Source organism: Pavona decussata, unplaced genomic scaffold (assembly GCF_977016875.1).
Source record: "Pavona decussata unplaced genomic scaffold, jaPavDecu1.1 SCAFFOLD_187, whole genome shotgun sequence".
NCBI classification, from domain to species: Eukaryota; Metazoa; Cnidaria; class Anthozoa; order Scleractinia; family Agariciidae; genus Pavona; species Pavona decussata.
Window position 1 is genome coordinate 428,064 of NW_028145596.1, and position 23,588 is coordinate 451,651.

The following is a 23,588-nucleotide window of genomic DNA, read 5'->3' on the forward strand; positions in this document are numbered from 1 at the left end:
ACCACGGATTTACTCATAGTTCCTTGAATGCAAAAACTATAAACAGTTTTCATCGCTTTTTTTACCCTCACTTCTTCCAAATCAACAATCAGACGCTCAAATCCTCGAATTTTTGTTAATATTTAGCGGGATATTTAGCAAGAGTCCGCAGCATCAAAAAAGCTGCTGCTCTTATAAAATTGGCGCGAAAACAGGCTGCGCTCTTCAGATAATTTATTCCCCGCGTAAATCGTATTTCGCATAATTATGCCATTCCGCACGCCATGCCACATGCCATTCCGCAAACTCTTTCCGCCTTTTACCCTCACCGGACGAATAGCGCAACACATGTGCTGCCATTCTCGAAGGTCAACTGAAATGAACATCTTCGCATACTTTTCGCTAAATTAATTTGCATATACCTCAAAAAGAGAACCGTTTATTATGATAAAACGCTTCCAGTCCTTTTTCATTTTTGTTTTTGAATAACTAACGGAAAAAACGCAAGTGTACAAACGTAAAATGTTCATTTAGTAATCATTAGTGAGTTTAAACTTACGCGACAGGACCCACTTACACTGTGCCCGGTTTAAAATGGCGAATTTTCTTTCTGACAGTACGCGTTGACTGCTGTAAATGACGAGAAATCTGCTTTTTGGAAAATCCACTGTTACATAAATCAAGAATTGCCGCTCTGGATATATTGAGAGAGGTTTTTCCCTCGGGCTTTCTGGTTTTCTGGTTTCATGCATTGTTCGTATAATCCAATCAGAAATCTAATTTTGATTTGAATACTTGAAACGACTAACGGGTTCAATTTTCAAATAATAGATTCATTAATAGAATCTAGGGGGGTACGCTTGACCTGGTTCGACCGTAAAACTAAAAATAAATCGGCCACCATAGAGATTCGAATGCTGGCGTTTCGAAAGTTAGCCCTTCAGCAGACCCATTTTTTGGATTCGTTCTGGCGAAGGGCTACGGCTCGAAACGTCAGCACTCGAATCTCTTTACGGTGGCCAATTTACCTTTAATTCTCAACTCTGTTGATAAAACAAACATACGGTAATGGACATAACTCCCGGAAAATTGTACAAGTGGTGAGTGACACACCCTTCACCCCATGGTTTTTCAAGTCCTTCGACCACACCGGCCATATACGTCCAAACCTTTCCGTTGTCCTTTCGTGTTTTTCCTTATCGTTTGTTCCCAAAAGAGGAAAGTACTTTTATTTTGTCGTCTGTTCTTTCTTTGTGGGTGTGTACGGTTTCTAGGCACATGGCAAGCAAAAAAAGGCAAACGTTCACTTCACTTGTTTATTTGTTCCTTTACACATACATTCTTGTTGAGAATAAATATGGAAAATCTATTGACACTGACAGAAAAAAAGACATTTTGGGTGTTAACTCTGAGAGCCATGTTCGGAGCAAATTATTATTTACACTTGTATGATACGTAGGTATTTCATATCTAAATACATAAGTATCGGATTGATTGTAAGGGCGCTTTTCAATTGAGCATCCAGAGTAAACATTTCGCATTTCTATCCTTCGGTCTATAAATGGTTTAGTTGACCACTTTCTCAATTATTAGACATTAAATCAAAAACAATCCCGACTTGCTTAGAAGGGTTTTCCGCGTTTAAGGCCATTTACTTACATTTTCGTCGCCGTTGATTATTTCATTGTGTTGTTTACGTCTTTTCGGGTAAGTTAACGGTAATTACTTTGGTTACAGTTTTGTAATACTCAATTGAACACCACTCTCTCTTGCTAACGGGTTTTCCGTGTGTCGAGGGAACTAAAATTTAACTTGACAAGGCACATCTTGTAGTGCAACACGCAGGCGTTCCACCACTTGTTCTCTTATATTGTTGCCAAAAATGTACAACTTAGTAAGTTTACAATTTTTATCTTTTACTGCATCACACAGGTGTGCTACTCGTTGTTCTCCTACATTGTTATGACTAAGGTACAAGTTAGTGAGTTTACAATTTTTATCTCTTAGTGCATCACACAGGTGTGCTGCTCCTTGGTCTCTCATATTGTTGTGACTAACGTACAAGTTAGTAAGTTTACAATTTTTATCTTTTAGTGCATCACGCAGGTGTGCTGCTCCATGTTCTCCTATATTGTTATGACCAAGGTACAAGTTAGTGAGTTTACAATTTTTATCTCTTAGTGCATCACACAGGTGTGCTGCTCCTTGTTCTCCAATAATGTTCTCACCAAGATACAAGTTAGTGAGTTTACAATTTTCATCTTTTAGTGCATTACACAGGTGTGCTGCTCCTTGTTCTCCTATATTGTTATGACTAAGGTACAAGTTAGTAAGTTTACAATTTTTATCTCTTAGTGCATCACACAGGTGTGCTGCTCCTTGTTCTCCTATATTGTTATCACTAAGGTCCAAGTAAGTGAGTTTATAATTTTTATCTTTTAGTGCATTACACAGGTGTGCCGCTCCTTGTTCTTCTATATTGTTATCAACAAGATACAAGTTAGTGAGTTTACAATTTTCATCTTTTAGTGCATTACACAGGTGTGCTGCTCCTTGTTCTCCTATATTGCTATTACTAAGGTCCAAGTAAGTGAGTTTACAATTTTTATCTTTTAGTGCATCACACAGGTGTGCTGCTCCTTGTTCTCCTATATTGTTCCCATTAAGGTTCAAGTTAGTGAGTTTACAATTTTTATCTTTCAGTGCATTACACAGGTGTGCTGCTCCTTGTTCTCCTATATTGCTATTACTAAGGTCCAAGTAAGTGAGTTTACAATTTTTAACTTTTAGTGCATCACACAGGTGTGCTGCTCCTTGGTCTCCTATACCGTTATTCCCCAGGCTTAACCCAGTGAGTTTATTATTTTCATCTTTTAGTACACGACCAATCTCTACACAACCCAACCTACCCACATCGTTACCTGACAAATCCAAGTACAAGTCCCTGTTAACATTTTTAAGGGCATGCAGTACAGCTGCAGACTCTATAGGTGCTAGGGAACAATAGTGAAAATACACTCCATTAAAACCAATTTCTGCCAATTTGTTTTGCAATGTAGATTGCTGCTTTACATTGATCTCATAAAAACATTTACATACGTTCAGGGCTAATCTCCCGTCTACCTTAGCTGGCCAGACGGTCAGTGTTCTTCCCTCTCTAAACCAGGTAAACTCGTGTCGCTCCTCTGTCGACAAAGGAAGAAGTTCACTAAAAATATCAACATTGGATATTTCTTGGTCTGGATCAGGTTCCAACAGCCCAGCGACAAACTGTATCACTACTTGCCATGCACCTTCGTTGATGTGATCAGCAACAAATCTTCGCAATTCCTCTTTAGTCATGGTGTCCGTTACGTATTTAGCAGCGAAAAATTCCTGCATTGTTAAGTGCAGGAAACAGTATTGTGCTTTGGGCTGTTCACTAAGTGAACGGGGCTTGGCGTCGGGTAAACGGTGAAGAAGTCCACAATGCTCCAGTCCATCTACTTCGCTTGATTGAAATATTAATCTTCCTTGTTTAATGCCATTAAAAGCGATTCTTCCCAGTCTCTTGAACACCATTTCATTTGCGGGATGAAGCTGTTTAAATGGTTTGTACATGTACGTCCCAAGGTCGGTTTTAGAGCAGCTGTACTTGTCATCACGATTGTGCTTATAGAAAAAAATCTTGACGGTCATGCTGTAAATTTCGGTCATCTTTGTTGGGAGCTGCAGATCTCCATCGAAGATAGAGAGCTTTATCAACTGCAGCAAGCAATGACAAACGATAAAACAATTCATGGGTATATAGCAGAGTGAAAAGAGGTTTATGTTTGTGCTGATGTGTTGCCATATTGTTTCTTTCACGATGTGATCATCTTTTGTAAACTTCTCCACATAGTCCTCAATTTGCTCAGATGTAAATCCAAGAATTTCAACTGTCCTTTTGAATTTTAGGTTTCTAACGCATTCCACAGCAGTTGGTCTTGTTGTCGTTATCACCGTACAACCACGGAGAAGTTTTCCTGACACTAGTTTTCTGTAGAGACAACGGAGATGCATTTTCGCCTCCCCAGTGTTCTTGTAATAAGAGTCATCTTGGGTTACGTCTGACCTTGCAGTGAATTCATCAATTCCATCGAAAATCAAAAGTACTTTAGTGGGGTTCTCTTTAATATAGCTCCAAACCTCGTCATCCAAACGTCCTACTGTTTCTGCGCGATCCAACAGCTCATAAAGATTGAGGTCTGTTTCCAAGTTTAAGTGCCTGAATTTCAAAAGGAAGGCCATTTTAAAATGCTTTTTCATCTTGGAATTACCAGATGCCCACATTCGAAGAAGTTTAGTAGACAGCATTGTTTTGCCAATGCCGGGACGACCAACAACGAGAACATTGTTGTGCTGCGCATCAAAGATGTCCTCTGGCCGTATAGACTTGGACTGACTCGCATTGGATGCGGGGTACACTTTGAGTTGTTCCCATCTATCTGTGGGAAAGTCATATCTCACTCTGCCTTCGTTAATTACTGCATTTACATATATTTGGTCCGTACTCAGATCTTTAGCTTCTGGGCCTTCACCTGGATTAGTTCTGAAGGGTTGTTGAAGATCTGTAAGCCGCTCCGTGTCTGCTATGATATCGTCCTTTATCTTTTGTACGGCTGCTTGCAGTTTCAAATTATCTGGATTGAGGAAAAGGAAATGAACATTACACACTGTACGTGAACCAATTTGAAGAAAGAAAAAGCTTTCCGCAGCCGAATATATTGGGGATAAAAATCTGATGGTAATATTCTATTTCACATACCGCCAGATTCCTTTTCTGTACTGGTTTTGCTTTTCCAACAAACAACAGTTTACTAATTTTCAGTACCAAACTGTAGCCAACGCCCCCCCCCCCCCCCCACACCCCCAAACAATAACTAAATAAAATAATTAATAGTCAGGGAGCATCTGTAATCCCGTGGGATTTTCTTGAAGATAACAAGCCACCTATCTAATTTTGCGACTTGCAATTTTGCGACTTGCACCGGCAGCTGCTACGGTGGTTTTAAAATAGGCCCCGTATGGCCCAGCATGGAAACGAGGCTGAGACTTAAATTGCTCATAGCTATCGATATTTGAAACCAAATGTCACCAAACTTGCTCAGATTTATTATGGGATGATATCTAACATGACAATAGTCATAATGATAGTTAACAAAGTCACGTGACCATGTTGACATCGACGCGAGGCTCTTACAAAAAAATGATTATATCCGGCATAATTATATGTACATACTTTCAAACATTGCTATCACTTGTTCCCCAACGGCACCTACTTTGACATGGTCATTTATATCATCATTCATGGTATGAAAACAAGGCTGTTAAATAAATACCTAAGACTTTCCGCGAATACTCATTTCACAAATTTCTATATTTGTCCTTTTTAACTTAAACGGTATAAAAAGATGACCGAAGCGTTGATTTTTACGAGTCATCTATTCTTTATCGTCATCATCAACATCCACTTCCTCCTCGTCGTCACTGGAGTCGCTGTCCATCTCCTCTCCCTCCTCAATGGCATTATTGCAGGGCTCGTCTTCATTGTCCATACAACTACAGAGATCAGTGCATGGGAGTCCGGCCTTGTGACATTGGCATCGGTTCGTTAAGCACCTCTCCCTTAAACAACCACACTTGACTAGATGGAGCACGGCATCTGGCGCTGGCTTTAATGGTGTCCTTATTGGAAACCATTCATCTGTCAATGAAAGCATATACATGCCGTATACATTAAGTTTTTGCGAATTATTCTTAATTGGTCATGGGTGGATAATTTCAGACAAACATATATTACATTAATATGTACCTGTTTCCAATTTCCATCCGTAATTTGATGGCGATGGCAGTTCTGGATTTGACATGATGTTGTTGTTCTATACCATACGCTGGTGATCTGCTCTCTTGATAGCTTCCTTCAGTGCTGCTAGAGTGGGTGGCAGTCTCTCCGATTCAGCTTGCTTCTTGCGAAACAGGAGCCATTTCAGTTCCTTTACCTTGGTGATGTGTGTATTTGGCTGGTGCAGCTTGCAAACTAGCTTTTCGATCCCAGCATAGGTACTTCCATTCGGTTGAACAGTGGTTCCCATGCAGGTCTGCGAGTGCAGTGATACTGTCTTGATCAGCGTGAATGAAAACAGCCATCACAATGTGGAGCTCTCCAGGTCGAAGAATGAGGTGCTTCAGATCACGACGTGTCATTTGAAGTTTCTTTGCAGGTTGGTATGGCCCTAAATCCAGCGAGATCACTGTCTTCCTTGTTGGGCCAACCACTTTGACGCTAATATCTTGTGCTTGCATGAGCACAGTCAAAAGCGTGGACCACTCGTGGGCTGGCGCAGCAACTAAAGGAGGTGTTCCCACTCGTGTGGTGGATAACGGGTCAGTGACCAGCGAGTTATAGGCAGACCAGACTAGGATGCTGGTGATCTTCTTCGGTTGAGTATCTAGCTGCTAAATTGCCTTGATAGCTTGGGAATTGTCTGCTTGGATTCTTGTCACATTTCTCCCAAGAAGCCACGCAGCATCTTGCATTCTTATCTGGACTGGAAGTTCTTTCACGGCAAGACTGAACTTGGCATTAACAGGAAATTTGGGCTTCAATGGCGGGGCAGGGCATTCCACAAGGCTGGTAATGGAATCTGGCAGATCTTTTATTGAACGGCCTTGTAGAGTTGGGTCGACATTAACATGAACCACCTGGTCTTGGGCATCGGTGCGTTGGTAAATCGCAATTGCAGTGCCATGGAACGTACGCTTGCCATCAGGAGTATCTTCGGCGAAGTCGACGTTATCAGTCCCTTTACGATGTCTGGAAGGAGATAGACACTTTCATTCTGCTCCATTCGTTGAAGGGCATTTGATTCGATCTGGGATTCTACTCTTAGCACTTGGTTGTAATCTACTGACATCCTAAACCTGTGGAGTAAGCTGATTAACTCTTTGCTGGGCGCAGCTTGATGGACAGCAAGTCCTATAGCCAGTTGTTTAGGCATCTCAGCTGTCATCCTAGTAGTTTCTGACTTCTTGCGCTTCACCTGGCGATCTGATAGACACATGGTCACGGTACTTTGAGTAAGGCTTATTGCACGCTTGTGTACCTCACTGGACTTTTTCTCTGACGAAAGCACGTCAAATGGGCCCTGTATTACCCACCTAAACAAACTGATCATGAAGAGTTCCACGTTTTCATCATTGATGTTATCAAGGGCGCCGGTAAATACCCACTTCTTACACTTTCGGATAGACTTTCTAATCAGTGCAGCGGCATGAAATAACGTCTTCATCTCGTCATCTTTCATCTCATCCTGATCTTCATTTTTTTGGATCGCTCTATCTCTTCCTTTCTTCGCGCTAACCCCTTCCGATTCGTTAACTCACTTCGGCCTGTGAAACTCTATGTCGGCAATTCCATTTTGGAGTAGTTGCTTCTATGCCTTACGATTCATGGTTTCATTGGCGACGTTGTTTGCCAGTAAGAATTTCTTTGTATGCAGCTTGTAACTGAGAAATCAGTACAATCTTGACCATCACAAGAAAAGCAAGCAGCTTTGTTTAAAGGTGAAGTTTGCGACCGAGTCAGATGAGAACACCCTGGAGTAATACTATCAGCTCCCGATCGAGACTTACGCCTCGATTCGCTTGGGCCAGATAACTCTCTTTCATACCTCTCCTTCGCTCTCTTGATCATTCCTGTTTGGGCAACACCCTTGTAGCAGGATCGATGCCATGAAGAACCCTTTTCCTCAAGATCTTTCACTGAAATATCCTGCAGCTTAACCCAAGCCTCCGAGAACTACTGTTTATTGCCATAACTAGCCCATTCTTTGACAAAATCTAAAACTTTTCCGTAGGAATCAATTGAAGGTTTGCAAACAAGACTTTCCTTCTCTCTTTTCTGGCAAATAATGCACAAATCAAATTCTAGATTTGTCTTTTCGGGGTCTAGAGAAGCAGAAACATATCAATTCGCCATAAAAGATCACGACAGTGTGAGTAGCTGATGAAAAAGACCGCTGACCAGCAATAAGGTTAATTTCGATTATTATATCAGAATTCAAAGCAGGTATCATTGGGAAACAGTGACAGTAATTTTTGAAAGGATGTACATATTATGATGCCGGATATAAACATTTTTCTGTTCGAGCCTCGCTTCCACGATAAAAAGGTCACGTGACTATATGTATTACTTAAATGTTTATCAACATGTTAGATACCATTTCATAACCAATCTGAGCAAGTTTGGTGACAATTGGTTCAAATAAGCGATAATTATAGGCAATCTAATGTAAGAGCCTCGCTTCCATGTCAACATGGTCACATGACTTTGTTAACTATTATTCTGATTATTGAAATGTTAGATATCACATCATAATAAATCTGAGCAAGTTTGGTGCCATTTGGTTGCAAATATCGATAGTTATGAGCAATTTAAGTCTCAGCCTCGTTTCCATGCTAGGCCATACGGGGCCTATTTTAAAACCACCGTAGCAGCTGCCGGTGCAGCGCAAAATTGCCGACAACATTTTCTGTGTTCCTAAGGGTCCCCTTGACACTTAGATAGGTGGCTTGTTATCTTCAAGAAAATCCCACGGGACTTTAAATCGCAACATATGCTCCCTGACTATAACTAATTAATTAATTAAATGATTAACACAATCTGGAAGATGGGTATTACAAACAACTCTGAGAGCCATAGCCTCAATAAAGAATAGTTTTATGACAATTTTGCAAAGAAGACTAAATCGTGCCACTTTCTTTTCGTTATGAGGTTAAACTCTACACGGGACGATTCTTTAGTTGCGACTCAGAAGCAGACTGATATCCACACCTCTTATTGTCCCGACTTCTTCATTCACATTTCTTGCTAGAAAACTAATTTTTTTACAGGTTTAAAACAAATTAGTTTAAAACTGCTCCAATCTTAATTCCTCACATTCGACACTTACATGTATAGTGTCAAGTCTAGATTCTTCACAACGTTTTTGCTTTGGACCGCTTGTTTACTTTTAGTTACTTTTAATCAGGAATTGTACCGCATCGCTGCTGTCGAATATTATACCAGGCCGCGCGCGGTGAAAAGAAAACGACCCAGGAATGTTTTTGCTCTTGATGTTATGACATTTTTCTTTGCATGAAGAATTGTCTAACAGTTTGGTAAAACTGTTTGTTATTTCATGGCCCATGTATCACATCGTATATCTCGCACTTTTATAACTAATGACTAACAATTAATAAAACAATTTTGTGCAACTACTTTTTAATTGTCTGTAATTCATTTCACAAAAACAAATACTTCGTCTTTGTGGACAGCGAGAACCGTTTAATTATTAGACTGCTTCCATGGAGTCTACCCAGCTCTGTCTTTTATATACATGAAGCTACTGAACTAGAACTAACCTTCATCCTCATTTTGTTCTCTTCTATTTTTCTTCTCTTTCTTGCTTTCTTTTCTCGTCGGCTCAACTTTCTCGCTGACGTCATCTTTAGATCAACATTCAAAACAAAGCAGGAAGGGAGGGAGAAAAAAGGAAAATGTTGAAAACGTAAATGTTTGGTTTTCAATTTGACGTGAGTGAACAAAGATGTACTTCACACACTTGATACCCTGTAAGTCCCTCATTTCGTTTCCCTCCCACCTTATCTTATCAACTCTCCTCCCCTCCCTTTTTTCTTGGAAGCTTCAAACCATTGTCCAATAGAGAGACAAAGTGTCTCTACCCCACACCTGTGGCGTAACAAATTAATCGTTTCATAAATTGCAGGGGGTTCAATAAGGGCCAGTCACCGGGGAAATTGACCTAACCTCTTGCCCAACTGGGTAAGATGTTAACGAAACCCCTGATATTGATGCCTGTTATTCTTTCACAGACCAACTATCAACAGATAGTTTGAAGACCTTTTTACATCCCTTCATGAATCATATTCTCATGTCTGATTTTTACATAGCTAAATGGAACTGACCTCCATCCTCGCTTCCTTCTCTCTTTCTTTTTCTCGTTTTTTCATTTTCCTTTTTTCCTGTGCTATGGAGAATATTCAACTTTTCCATTTCAGTGCTCATGTGCTCGCTGATGTCACCTGATGATCAACATTCAACACAACATGGTAAATATTTTGTACAATATCCTTTTCAGCTACAAGTATCAACTGTAATTTGATCAGATTTTAAATTAAATACAAAAACACAGACCACACACATTTGTATGGTTTATTGGCAAGACGAAACTGATATGATACACTGTATAGAAAGACTCTGCAACAACCATACTGGCACTGTACATACTGTTAATTCCATATTAACAACACCATAGCCTGTTCATTTGGCGAGAGGGAGAGAGGATGGCACTACCCTTTCTCCTTGTTAACACCAAGACTATACACAAGTAAACATGTGCTTTAAAGTTTGGCATAATTTCCTAAATTATTGCTTTGAATGAGTGTGCTGAAAAAAAAAAAAAAACATTTCTTCAAGTAGCCACCCATGGATAGATGAGGCAACAACTCTGAGCTTTTGTCACAAAAAAAATTAAAGTGACCAGATTTCTTGTGCCTTTTTCTGTAATTGTTTTAGCTGTTGTAGCACCGGTGCACACTGGTAGCACGATAATTATTATAATTCAGTCCAATCAGACTTGCATTCCACCGAAACATTTGAGACAGTCGGTAATCACAATGCCACTTTAGAGTTCAAGTGCAAGTGGACAAGATGTTTTGTTTGATCTGACTAAAAGATGTTGAGCAACCCAAGCCGTATAGTCACTGCCACTGTTGGTAGCCTCACCTATTTTGTTCAGTGGCTGTAAAGTTGGACAAGACATTGACTTTTATTTGTAACAAAACACCCTTAATATTAATGGCAGTGTTCCTTCTGGTTTTTGTCCTTGGGTAAAGAGTGAGGGACTTGAGAAATTAAACTCATCAATTATTTGATGAGCGCCTAAAAAGGTTGGTGGAGACAGGCAGCCATCAGGCACAGGGAAGGAGGTTTATGGCATCCCTGTGAGCAGCCACCACCAAAGGCACTGTCACACTGAACCCAATCAGTGGAATACTTACCAAGGGAGGGCAGAGAAGGAAAAAGGGTTGAAAATAAAGCAAGTCAAATGGCCTTTCTCATGGGCCAGCAAGCAAGCAAATGCAAAGTGAAATAGAGGCGCCCCCAGCAGAGAGCTCAAAGGTCACCCCCGAGCCGCGAAGACAGGCGACCACTGGCCGGCATTGTCTCGACTTTAACCTTGCTTAAAATTATTACATTTAGCCACATGAAAAATTCACTTTTTCCTTTGGGTCAAAACCATCAAATGTTCATGAAATAAAATGATAACCAAGTATACAATAACCATAATAATAATAAGTACATGAACATTATTAGAGATAACAGGCAAGAAGAGCTAAAAAAGAATATTTTTAAGGCCAGACTCAATTGATCATGTCCTTCAGCCAGCTTTTCTAGTGATGACATTTACCTTGGCTATAGTGCGGCCATCCTTGGAAAACACGAGGATCGTTAAGAATGTTTGCCACAACAGAGGCTGCCATGGTACTTGCAAAAGCCATCCAGTCACCACTTGAAGGCTGAGTTGGATATCCAAAACTGGCCACACCTTTTACTATCACCCACTCTACCTTGTCATCATAGGCTGCTGCATAAAGACCTGAAATAGGAAGAAAGATTGTTACAATACACTATTATTGACACTTTAAAAACATTCAAAGACATGATTCGAGGCAAGTGGTAGGCATATACTGTAATTAGGCATAGTTGGGGGGTGGGGGTGGGGGTTGGTGACCAGTGTGAGAACATTCTGGCAATATTCTCATGCCACCCCTCCCCCACCTATGTCATGCTTCATGACTACTGGATACTTTGAAATCACATAATTTGTAGTCAACAAATTGGGTTTGAAAATCTGGCTGGCGCTTATAAAATAAAGCCTGCGAACACAGACATATTTCCGGCTGTCGCTTCTCTCCGCTGAAAAAAAATACTGTCTGTGAACCCAAGTGGCAAAACGATTTCCGTGACGTAGAAATTCTAAGCCAATCACAATTAACCTCATAAAATCACAGAACCAACACACGCGATTCCTGCGCCGTACGTGTACATGTACTCGTGGAAACACATAAATAAGCACCAGGAGGATTCAATCAAGTATGTTGTAGAAAACGAAAAGGCTATTTTTGTCAATTTGCAGATGGCGTTTGGCAAGTTGTTGATTTAATTACCAAGTGTTGCCCATAGTGTCACTGTAGTGTTATGTTTTCGTCTCTGCAGTCCACTTGTGAGAAAAATATTGTGGCTGTGATTTCTCCATTGACAAGCTAGATGTTTTCTAAGGCAGCGCTAAATAAAATGTTATCTGTGAAGACATAGCACCCATGGATTTCGTTACTCATGGTTCATGCTTATGCTATTTATCTGCAGTGAGATAATTTGCAGGATGTTTGCAGGATGGATATGAGAGTGCTAGTCGAAGTGATCCACATCTTTACAAATCTGATCATTGTTGTCACTTGTTTTCAAGAGCTATGGCTTTTGCAGTTATTTTCAGCTCTCTTGCTTCCCAACAGAAAAACAGGTATTGTGTTCTTAGACTGACATGTATCTCCATACATGTTTTGTGACTTAGCGCGCATCCGGTGTTAAAAAGTGTTGACTGCCTAAAAGAGTCCTGTAGTTCGCAAATAAATTGGTAATAAAAAATTCATAACTTAGCTCTGCTTAATGATGTTTATCTTGTTCGTGAAGAGAAATAATCAAATATATACTGAATGGAGGTTTTCTAACCAGGGCTTCTGTTAATTCGCGGGTAAAAAAGTCAAATTTCGCGGGATTTTTTCGCGGGATTTCGCGGGAATTTTCGGGGCAAATTTCGCCGAATAACAAAGAAGAAAGCCAGCCAAGAAGAAAGATTCCAGAAAAAAAAGAGATATTGGAAGGATGTCAAATTTAGGGCAAGAAAGAAAACACAAAAGTTCATCCAACACAGTTCTCAAGGCAATAAAATTTATTGTACTTGTTTCGAGCTACAAGAAAAACATAAGCTTTACTGAAACGCCCGGCCGGTTAACCTCCTTTTTCAGCTGCAATTTAGCGCCGAACACAGCAACGCAATAAATTTCTTTTCTCTCCTTGGTCTCTTGTGTTGCTTTGCAGTTTACAAGGCAAGATTGTTCCTGATCGAAGGTTCAAATCCATTTGTGAAGTCAAAACATTGTTACGGGGCATCCCATGTCTAAAAACGGGTCGATTTCTGTTTTTTTTTTCTTCCTCGTAGCCACAAATCTGTACATTAATTTATTTATTAAACTCTCCCCTCTCCTACCCGGGATGTAATGTTCTGATTGTCTTCAACAAAAGCAGGCCAATCAAAATCCATTCTTGTCGCTTATATCTTGAGGGAGGAGACCCACTCACCCCTACCAGTGTGACGTCAAAGCATCATTTGATTTATTCATTATTCTTGGATTAAATTTGTGGCGCCATATTGTTAACATGTTGTAGACTTGAGTGTGCCGTTTTCAAACGTAAATTTCACCATTTATCCTCGACTTCGACGCTTTCAAATTTGTCCTAACTGCTTTCTTCAGCGGTTTGCTCACTTTCCGTGTCAGATAAGCTTTCTGCCATGGAATATACTTATTTGGAGCTAATTTTTTCCTTCCTACCAATGAATCTGACGATTTTCTTTCTGCCGCGAACGGACTTTACTGAAGGTGCATAGACACGAGAGTTCCTGAATCTACGTCATGGGGCCTTATTGTGAGCCCGTCGACTTTCTTATCAGCGGGGCGGATTGACCACAATAAAATAGGATTTCAAAGATTTGTAAAATTCATAAAAACTTTGTGTTTTATGCAAATCAAAAATTTTTTTCGCGGAAGTTCTTCGGGTGATGCTTAGATTCAGATAAGAAAATAAAAAAAATTCCGTTATGGGCACTTTACGTGTAATATGAATTATTACTCAACAAAGGAAAGGTTGGAGCTAGCCAATAGGTGATAGCTGCGAATTGTACAGTATTAAGAAGAAGGAGTAAGTAGATCCGTCTATAAGCACAGTATAGACCATCTAAGATACACTCTAAGCATTCTTAAGGATGGTGCCTACTAATACAAAAGTATATGACTATGCAGGCTACTGGAATCCAGAAAGATAATTGGGGGCAGCGGGGCATTCTTTAGAGATAATTAAGAGACACTGAATTATTCTAAAAAGCAAACGAAACAAAAACAAGAAAGAAATACAAAGCAATGTATGGTGTTTATTTTTTCTTCAAAATTGAAGCTCTATTACATGTATCTCTGGAAAAAAAATGCATGGCTAACCCCAACTTTCTTTTTAAATACCATTTATTGGCAAAATCACTTCCTAAGTTTTGCTTTCTCCACACAAATTAAACCACGCAGAAATATCTCTGTATTAGTTGGCACCACCCATAGGAAATCCGAGTATCTCAAGATGCACAGAACATAGATGTATGTGCTGTAACAAAAGTAAGTAACGTCTTTAAATTCAGTTTACTGTTGCTTCTAATGACCTTCACTTGGTACAAGTAATACACAAATTGATAGACAAAGGATGCAAAAAATTTCTTAAAACACTTACCTTCACCCTCTGATTCAATAGCAATAGCTTCAGGATATTGCTGAACAACATCCTCATGCCTCCAACCAGACCTGGCTGCCAGTCGCTGGCTCAGAATATCACCATCACGGTGCACTCTCACTTCTCGCTCATCTGGGTTTTCCAAAGGAGCAACCCAGCCATCGACAATATACCTGATAATCTGACCAATATTTCTGCTCACAGGTGTTTTGAAGCCAGAAGGTGTTGTTAGCTTGGAAGATACAATAACATCTCCTAGTTTGGCTTTATCAGGACTTAAGCCACGGCAGGTACCCACTGAAAATACAACCTTGGGACGCAGGACCTTGACTGCATTCTTTACAGCTGTTGAAGAACCACCTGGCTCTGCAGACCCTTTGGAGCATCTTATTAATGCAACCTTCAGCTTCTCCTGGTCACCGCTTCCAGTTGACCCAAAGTACACATAACCAATCTCTTTGTGGCAACTCCTGAAGGGTTTATCAAGGTAATGGAAACAGCTTAAGAACTCACAGTCCTCCACCGTCAGTAGCAGAACATCAATTGGTAGTTGAGCATCACTCCATTTTTCACTGGTATTTGGAAGCTCGCTTGTCTTTGGAAGCTTAATACTGAGTTGTGGAGGGCTGTCTTCAGACTGCAGTAAAGAGCTTTTCTTCCCCTTAGTTTTGGCACCTAATGGAGAACAAGCAAAAAATCAGTAGAGAAATGTCGAGCCCTAAATCTCTCTGTAATTTTTGAATATTTCAGTTGCACAAAAATAAAGTTTTAGTAGACGTCATGTATACCTCAGGCATTTAATCTCCCACATGATCTTAGCAATTAAGAAAGTTTGTTCTCTGTGTTTTGGCAGGAAATCAGTAAGATCATGAGATTACATGAATGTTATTAGTTTCGGATAAATTATATGGCTTTTCATATTCATGAATGTCTACTTTATTAACAGTTGATAGCCAATATTATTATTAAGACAGCTCCATATACACTGTAGGAATATCATTTACTTAAAGCATGTAACACGGTATGAAAACCCATTTTTCCTTCTACACTGTACCAATTCATTAAAGTCCTCCAAAATGTAATATTCAAGAACAAAACTATGTTCCTCCAACCTTCACTGCATGTCATAAACACTAATACAGTCGAACCACCCTTTGCGACCACCCCTCATTAGCGACCACTTTTCCAAAATACCAAAAGTTTTTAAGTCAAATCACTATATAGACTGAACCTCTCGTAGGTGACCACCTATTGTAAGCCACCACCTCTCATAAGCGACCACTTTTAGAGATGATTGTTTAAAAAATTTTCAATTGTTTTTAACCTCCTGTAGGCGACCATTTGACACACACAACAAACAATAATCACCATAGATCCTAGGATCTTTTGCCTAGAATAATTCTGGACCAGTCTTAAGAGCGGCTGCCTGTAAGAATCGAGAACTGCATTTCAGCGACCACTTGGTCAAATTTCTGATATTTCGTCTGAAGATACCCTTGAATTAACTTTTTTCGAAAATCATATTTTAAAGTTCCAATTAAGGTATTTTATTTTTTGAGAAAATTACAAGAGTTTGAAATGCGGCCTAGGTGCGGTCACGGGCCGATGAAAACCGCGAAAATTTAGGTCAATGGACGAAGCCCCGTTTACGGTGCAAATTTGTTGCACATGTTTCGTAGGCTAATTGACCGGAATAACTATATTATTTTAGAGCAGAGTAGGAAAGAAATCTCGGATCGAAAAACATTGAATGGCTGTCTTCAGTCCGTCTGATTAGTTTTAGGGTCCAATATGTGATGTTTGGAAAAATTCACGGGCTCCAGATGTCAAGTGTTTGTGGATCGGTTCTGATCTAATAATTCGTGACGTGAATTGCGAGCCGCAAGTATCGCACGCATATTCAATCTTCCTTGAGTGGGAAAGAGTTTGAATCAGAGCTTGAAACTTGGTGCAAATAAAGTTCTTTAATTTCTTCGTCTTTCGATATATGAGATTTAATTTAGAGAAAATGACATACCAGAAACACTTTTATTTCAATGAAAATAAGCATTAGTTTCAAGGTCATTTTGAGTAGCGTACACAAATCTGTATGCTTTAGAAAGCAGCCAGCGAGTTTGGAATGTTTATTGTATTGATTCTCTTGCGAGATGGTTGGTCTAAGTTTGTGTAAAGTTTCAAGTTCATTGGGTTATTTTACACCGTGAACAGGGCTTCGTCCTTTGACCTAAATTTTCGCGGTTTTCATCAGCCCGTGACCGCACCTTGGCCGCATTTCAAACTCTTGCAATTTTCTCAAAAAATAAAATACCTTGAAACTTAAAAATATGATTTTCAAAAATAGTTAAACCAAGGGTATCTTCAGACAAAATATCAGAAATTCGACCAAGTGGTGGCTGAAATGCAGTTCTTGATTCTTACAGGCAGCCGCTCTTAATATACTTGCAGCTAAGAAAAGTTATCAATATGGGTTTTGATAAGCAGTTGGCAAAAGGGTTAGGTCTCCGCAGTTACCTTATGTAAATTGCCTGAAATTTAGACTCCCCTGTGGTCTGACCTCTGGTAAGCAACCACCTCCCATAAGCGACCAAATATCCTTGACATTATGGGTGGCCGCTTACGGGAGGTTCAACTGTAACACCTTTATGTTCTTGCGTTAACACTCCTCGAACACAGGCGACTGTCAATGTGCACTTTTCTTGACTAATTTTGCTCAAGCTCGTAGTTCTCTCGTCACGCAGGAAAATATCGTTGATTAAATTTATATGTAGTTACCTCTTCTGTCTTCCAAGTTGTCGTCATTGCCCTCCATTGTTCTAAAGCCTTCCCCCCTCAATACTCCCACTCTCAGGGTCCATGTAATCAATCTTTAAGCTCTCAGTCTAGGATCATCCAGACTCTCCTTCTCTACACAGTGCTTCTTAGATGCCCTGTCTGTAAGCATTGAAAATATACTTCCAATTATTATTACCTTCATACTTTTAAAAATTGTTGTAGGATTTTAAAATGTTGTCATGCAGTAAAGAGCACTCAAACACAGCCATAAATTGAATTCAATTGACTCTGAGTTGCGACTTGGAGTTGCGAGTACTTTGCAAGCCTAGAAAATCAGGTGAGGATATTTCTAATCCTAATCAAGATAACATATACATGTTAGGGATCGCAAAGACGTAAAAACGAACATCCCCCCCCCCCCCCCCCCCCGATGGGAAATTTCATCTTTTATGGAGTCCAGTTATATAACTGCTTATTTGCACCCAGAGCCTTTTTGGGTAAAAGAAGTGTTAGGGATCTATGTCATTGCTTCATATCTCAGATCATAGTGAAAGAAAAATTGGACGAATCCAATTTCGGTACCTTTTAAGGGTTAAATTAAGTAAGAACCCACAGCCAAAAAAAGTACATGTAGACCACTCTTAGGGGTTCTTTTAATTTGAAACTTTAGACAAGCATTATGCCACTTTAAAATATGGGAGTCCCCTGAACACTGTTGCTACTTATGGTTTAATGAATGCATGGAAAAATCAAAGAAACTCTGATAAAATGTTGCGATGTGTAATACATGCATGTTTATTTCTCCACCTTTTCCCTCACGACAGTACACCATGGAGAATAATTCCAAATGTAATGGTAAGCAATGTCTTATTTTATTTTGTGTTATTTCATGGTACTGTGCAAAAGTAAACTTATTATGCATGGATTAACTATCAAAAAGAAACTACAAGTAACTGGCCAGTGATCTTTTCCCATGCATTTTGTGTTGTATAAAGACTACACTAGCATTCTGACTACAAGGGCAAACCTATCTTTAAGTTAACCCTCTGAGTGCAACTTGGCAGATCTTAAAACTGAACTTGATGAAAGACAAAAGTACCCTCCCAGTTCTGAGTTACCGCATTTTTTCTGAAATGTGTGGTTTTACGTCTTTGCGATCCCTAACTTTTATGTAATGTTATCTTGACAAGAAATTTTCATTTTCTAGGTTTGGCAACTCGTAACTCGCAACTCCAACTCAGAACTCACAACTCCGGAACTCACATTCTTCCCACACCCTAAGTATATACATGTAAGCCTTTTCACCAAAAACAGAAAGGCTCAGAATTCAGAACAGCTGGCTTTTTAGTAGGTTGTGAGCACTTGAGGAGAACCTTGTAGATGGCCCACGAATTTTCCACTATAGATGCCTCACTACTAAACTTGAGACTGAATTCATTAATCCATCAAAGAAGCAATGAGATGTAAAGGGAAGTGAATAGTGCTACTAAAAGTTTTAAATCTTACCTATTTTAAAAATAGCATTGCTGATGTCTTAATTCTCTTCTTTGTCGCTTGTTAGAAGAGGTTTCTCTCTAGTCTTGCTTTCCAATGTATGAGATCTACATGAAATTAAGGTAGTTTGGCAAACATTACAATCACATTATCAAAAAATTATTTAAGAGCTGCTCCCTACAGCTGTTGGTAAATGTTAGCCAAAGCAGAGTAAACTTCAATAATCTGTTCATGTTGTCCTTCAGCAGCATGGTTAAAATATATAAAACTGTTCAATTGAGGCCTTACACTGCTGTTAAAAGTAAAAACTAAAAACAGAGTAAACTTAGTTTGAGTTAGTAGGGAGTTCGAATTGAGTTTGAGTTAGATAGTATAAAATTACTGGAGTCAAGTCCAGGAAAAATCAAATTTTGTTCAAGTTAGAAGGGAGGGTGGGTACTTATTCAAGGGTGGGCGCTTAAGATTTTCCCAACATTTTCAGTAAACAAGGACATTTTCAGAGAATAACAAAACAAGGGGTAACAAATTTATTTCCCTTAGACAAGACAAAACAAAGTGCAAAATCTAACATAAGAAATATAAAAGGTCATTTACAGCACTTACTGTGCAAAAGTAATGAGAGCGAATTTCGACGAATTTTGTCTATTGTTCTTGAGAATTTTCGACGATATGTCGGCGAAATTTCGTTCGGTATTTCGCGTCGCTCAATGCAATATTTCGAAGCAAATGCGGCGGAATGATGCGAATTCTTTCGAAATTTCAAAGTAACGAACTTTCCTTGCTTTCAAAATTTAGAAGAAATGAACTATCGTTTCTTCAAATTTTCGAAGCAGCAAACTGTCGTTAAAAATACACTGTAGATTATAATTGCAGTACATTACTCGGAACTAAATGCGCTTTGTTTATTTATTAACACCACAACTGAAGAGCGTTTAAAAATAAGCTAGAGAGATTTAACCCGCACTCTGCTTCAGTAGAGTAACCGCTTGTTTGTTTTTAAACAAGACTAACCTTAAAGGACTGAATCGTAATTACAACAAGCGGGACTGAAACTCCATGATCTTGATTACGCATGCAAATTTTTCGTTCAGCTTTCTAGGCCAACCGGACTTCAGGAGGTTGTCGACGGAACCGGTAAATTTGATCTTCTTAACAATTCTCGCCACGCTCTGATAGCTGACAAAATTAAAGAACCTTCATCTCTTAATTTTTTTAATATGGCTAGCGGCTGCAAGCCATTTCCGTAAAGTGACTGGATTCGCTTTCGAGCGCAAGGTGAAACCTTTGGCATGATTACTGTAAACAGCGTGATTACAAATCACTGAAGATGACATTTAAACAAAACCCGTTGCCATGATAATGTTACGATACCATGCCTCGCTGTCTCATAGAATTGTTTACACAAAGGGTTGATCGAAGGAAGCGAAAGCCTTCTTACTTAGCTTAGCCTCGAAAATTCGCTACACTTTTCAAAACTTTGAAAAACGCTTCGAAAAATTAAAGCATTCTTTGAAATTTCGAAACATTTCCTTCGAAATTTCGCGAATCTTCTCGAATTGTCGTCCGAATTTTCACTGAAACATTCTCATACAATTTTGAAATTTCGAAAGTGTTAAGACAATAGCGCTTTCGAAAATTTGTCGAAAGTTCGGCGATATTTCGTTATGTTTAAAAAATCGCTGGTTTACGTTGAAAAGTGAAGAAATGCCTCGAAATTCGTCGAAATTCGCTCTCATTACTTTTGCACAGTACTGTAACTACTGTATCTTAAACGAACTTTGGTTGATTTTGGTTCTCTTACATCATGTTGGGCTGGTACAGAAATGTTTTATCTAGGGAGGGGTGTAGGGTGGGCACTTATTAACTTTTTGGGCTTTCAGGGTGGGCACTTATTAACTTTTTGGGCTTTCAGGGTGGGCACTTATTAACTTTTTGGGCTTTCAGGGTGGGCGCTTATTAACTTTTTGGGCTTTCAGGGTGGGCACTTATTCAAGATGGGTGCTCATTCGAAGTTGGACAGTTATTAATAATTAATAACTGTATTTATTCAATTATTGAATAAATACAGTACATGAAGGAAATTGTTCCAAACAGCCAAAAGGAATCAACAACCTAACACGCAAGATTGTGTACCTTGCCTAAGAGATTTTAGACCACGAATCTGATGAGATCTGACTAACAATCTGTTCAGCATGGATAACAACTGATTGTGAATTAATACTGCTGGATCTTGCTAAGAATAAAAATTGTTTTGAGAACAGATTGATCAACCAAGTCTTGTGTGTCTGGGTGGGTTTTTCCCAGACGTACAGTAAAATATATGATGAGAGACAATGTTACAATAATTGTCTGCACTTCATGCAAATTTGGATGCACGCATCATGCATGTGATGTTCAAGGTCCAACAAAGGAAATAGTTTGAAGCAAAAATTTTAAAACTTTTCTCTAAGGCCATTACCTTCAGTATGAAACAGTCCCAGATTAAAATGGCATTGTCTTAAAGACATTATAACACTTATAACTGAAGGATTTTATTAATTACCATTCCAGAAATATCTGAATTTAATACATCAAAGAGGCAAATGACAGCTGAAATGAGATGCAAATGGGAGCAAAAGGTGTAAATCAGAGTTAAAAATCTTACCTGTTTTAGCATAATGTTGACATCTAATTTCACTTTCTTTGTTTCTTGTTAGAAGAGGTTTCTCTTTAGTTCTGAAAAGGCAACCGGTAATTGGTTCGCCGACATGCCAACTTGCCCACAACAAACTCATCCAAAGAGAAGTTAACTTGCCTTCTCTAGGTTTGTCAAAAATGATGGCCTACAAATGTAAAATAATTTAATAACAAGAGTCTTGCACAACTTGTAACTCATTTTGAAAATACTAATACAGTTTTGACTATATTTTATTATTTATTAAGCGTATAATCAAAAGTGTCATCTTCCTTGTGGGTGAGTTTGTTGAAGGCGAACGTCCATGGAGGCGAATTCTCAAAAATTCTTTCAAAGCAGCAGATTCTGTTGCAAGGAATCTCTTCGCCGTAAACAATAAATTATTCGTTGAGGATTTTACAACTACGTTTTGTTGCTCCAAATTAAAAAGTGATTTAGATTACAATTTAATTAGTAATATAACTTTAGGTGAGCTTACAAAGTGAAAATTGTTTACCAGTTGAAACAGCTGAGACTAGTACATGAATCAGTCACGAGACTTTATAATTAAGCTTACCTTTGCTTTTCAATCGTGGTGCTGAGATCTTCAACAGTGGCACGTCATTTCGAATTCAACCAAACAGTGAGACCAAAACCCTTTTCTGGTGATTATAAGAACTGAAACGCAAACATGGAAAAGAACATGAAAACTGTTCGATGCAGGAAGACAAACAAACATTGACAAACCCTGATGACTGCGTACATGTATTTGACCACCAAATCAACCAGGAAGAAATTCCTTAAAAACACACATCAAATGAACTGATTTGACTCCTTACCTTTGCTGTAAGAACGAGAGGAAACGAAAAAGCCCAAAACAATTGCGTCCCGGAGGACCACGTAGTGGCCACGAAGATATCTTTTCGGAGCTGCTGTGCAGTGAGGTTTTCGAGAGCCGCTCCCAAACTAAACTTCAAGGTCTTAAACTGAAAGAGTCATTGTTTACAAGCAATCATGCAAAACGGCACGTAACTGCCCTCATCTGAAACGTTGCACGCCACTGCACTCGAGTCCCGCCAAAGATGACAAAGTTGCCTGCGGAAAAAAGGTCTAAATAACTGAAATATCCACTAAAAAGATTAAAATATCCATAGCTTTTGTCTAAATCAGCTGCACTGAATTTTGAACTAGAAAGAACATACAAGTCATATTTTTTCTGCTCGTGGAACTGAAGAGCTGCAAAAAAACAAAACAAAACAAAACATAGCATGTGAATCCGCCATGTTTTTCTGGGCTTTTCAGCGAGAAACCGCAGAATCAGTTTACTGTTGGCAGCTGCCGAATACCCAGGCCCCGATTGGTCGAACTCCAGTGCGGATCCAGTGGGAGGGTTGGGAGGTTCCGCCCCTCTCCCTCTCCACCCTCAAACCTGACTTTTTATCATTGTTATGATTATTTAAAAAAGTTTTTGTATCTAAAATGTTTACAACTAAACTGAGATCGCAATGATTATTATCTTACCCTGCTAGCAGAGGTTTCTTTCTGACATATCTTTTAGCACGTACGAAGTCGTTCGTGTCTCTTTCAGATTTCACGTAGTCGGCTTGTTTACTTCGCGAAAAACAAGAGACGCAGACGACTCCATACATGCTGAAAGACTTTCCAGAAAGAAACCTCTGCTAACAAGGCATTATTATCTCGATCTCGGGTCGTTTGAAAAATGGAAACTTCACAAGTTCAAGATCGTTCAACACTGCCGGAAAACGTATCGAGTGTCTGAAGTTTGCTGAGGAGGCTAAATATCCAAACATAAGGGTCTTACTTACAGTTGGTTGTACTCTCCCCGTCAGTTCTGCTGAAGCTGAGCCAGTCACTGATTTAATCAAGTCGTCAGCGACAGGATGTCCAAAGAAGAGAGCCTCTCGGGACTTAACTCCGAAAATAGCACAAAGACTTAAAAATATCTTAGTTTACGTCACTGGGAGCAAACGTATTTTGCCCAGAACTCGAGCTGGTTCGTTATGAGATGAAATAAATGGCCTAACCGCAAGTTGC

General features: G+C 39.3%; 2 protein-coding genes across 3 annotated transcripts; both read right to left on the reverse strand.

Annotated features, from left to right (window-relative positions):
* Positions 1–1,287: 1,287 nt before the first annotated feature.
* On the reverse strand, positions 1,288–21,660 carry LOC146462464 (uncharacterized). Its single transcript, XM_085085562.1, has 8 exons — positions 21,525–21,660; positions 18,893–18,987; positions 17,387–17,545; positions 14,615–15,289; positions 11,472–11,660; positions 9,967–10,083; positions 9,403–9,486; positions 1,288–4,640 (listed from the first exon to the last, which is right to left on the reverse strand). Exons 3-8 carry the CDS (start codon positions 17,421–17,423, stop codon positions 1,780–1,782), a joined length of 3,963 nt encoding a protein of 1,320 aa, XP_084941688.1. The 5' UTR covers positions 17,424–17,545; positions 18,893–18,987; positions 21,525–21,660; the 3' UTR covers positions 1,288–1,779.
* On the reverse strand, positions 5,017–8,424 carry LOC146462465 (uncharacterized). 2 transcript variants are annotated; one of them, XM_085085590.1, is made up of 2 exons: positions 5,813–8,424; positions 5,017–5,704 (listed from the first exon to the last, which is right to left on the reverse strand). In XM_085085590.1, exons 1-2 carry the CDS (start codon positions 5,865–5,867, stop codon positions 5,442–5,444), a joined length of 318 nt encoding a protein of 105 aa, XP_084941716.1. In that variant the 5' UTR covers positions 5,868–8,424; the 3' UTR covers positions 5,017–5,441. The 2 variants fall into 2 exon arrangements, 1 of the variants encoding a protein (XP_084941716.1); XR_014857123.1 differs by having other exon boundaries at positions 5,080–5,704; positions 5,813–8,402.
* Positions 21,661–23,588: the final 1,928 nt, after the last annotated feature.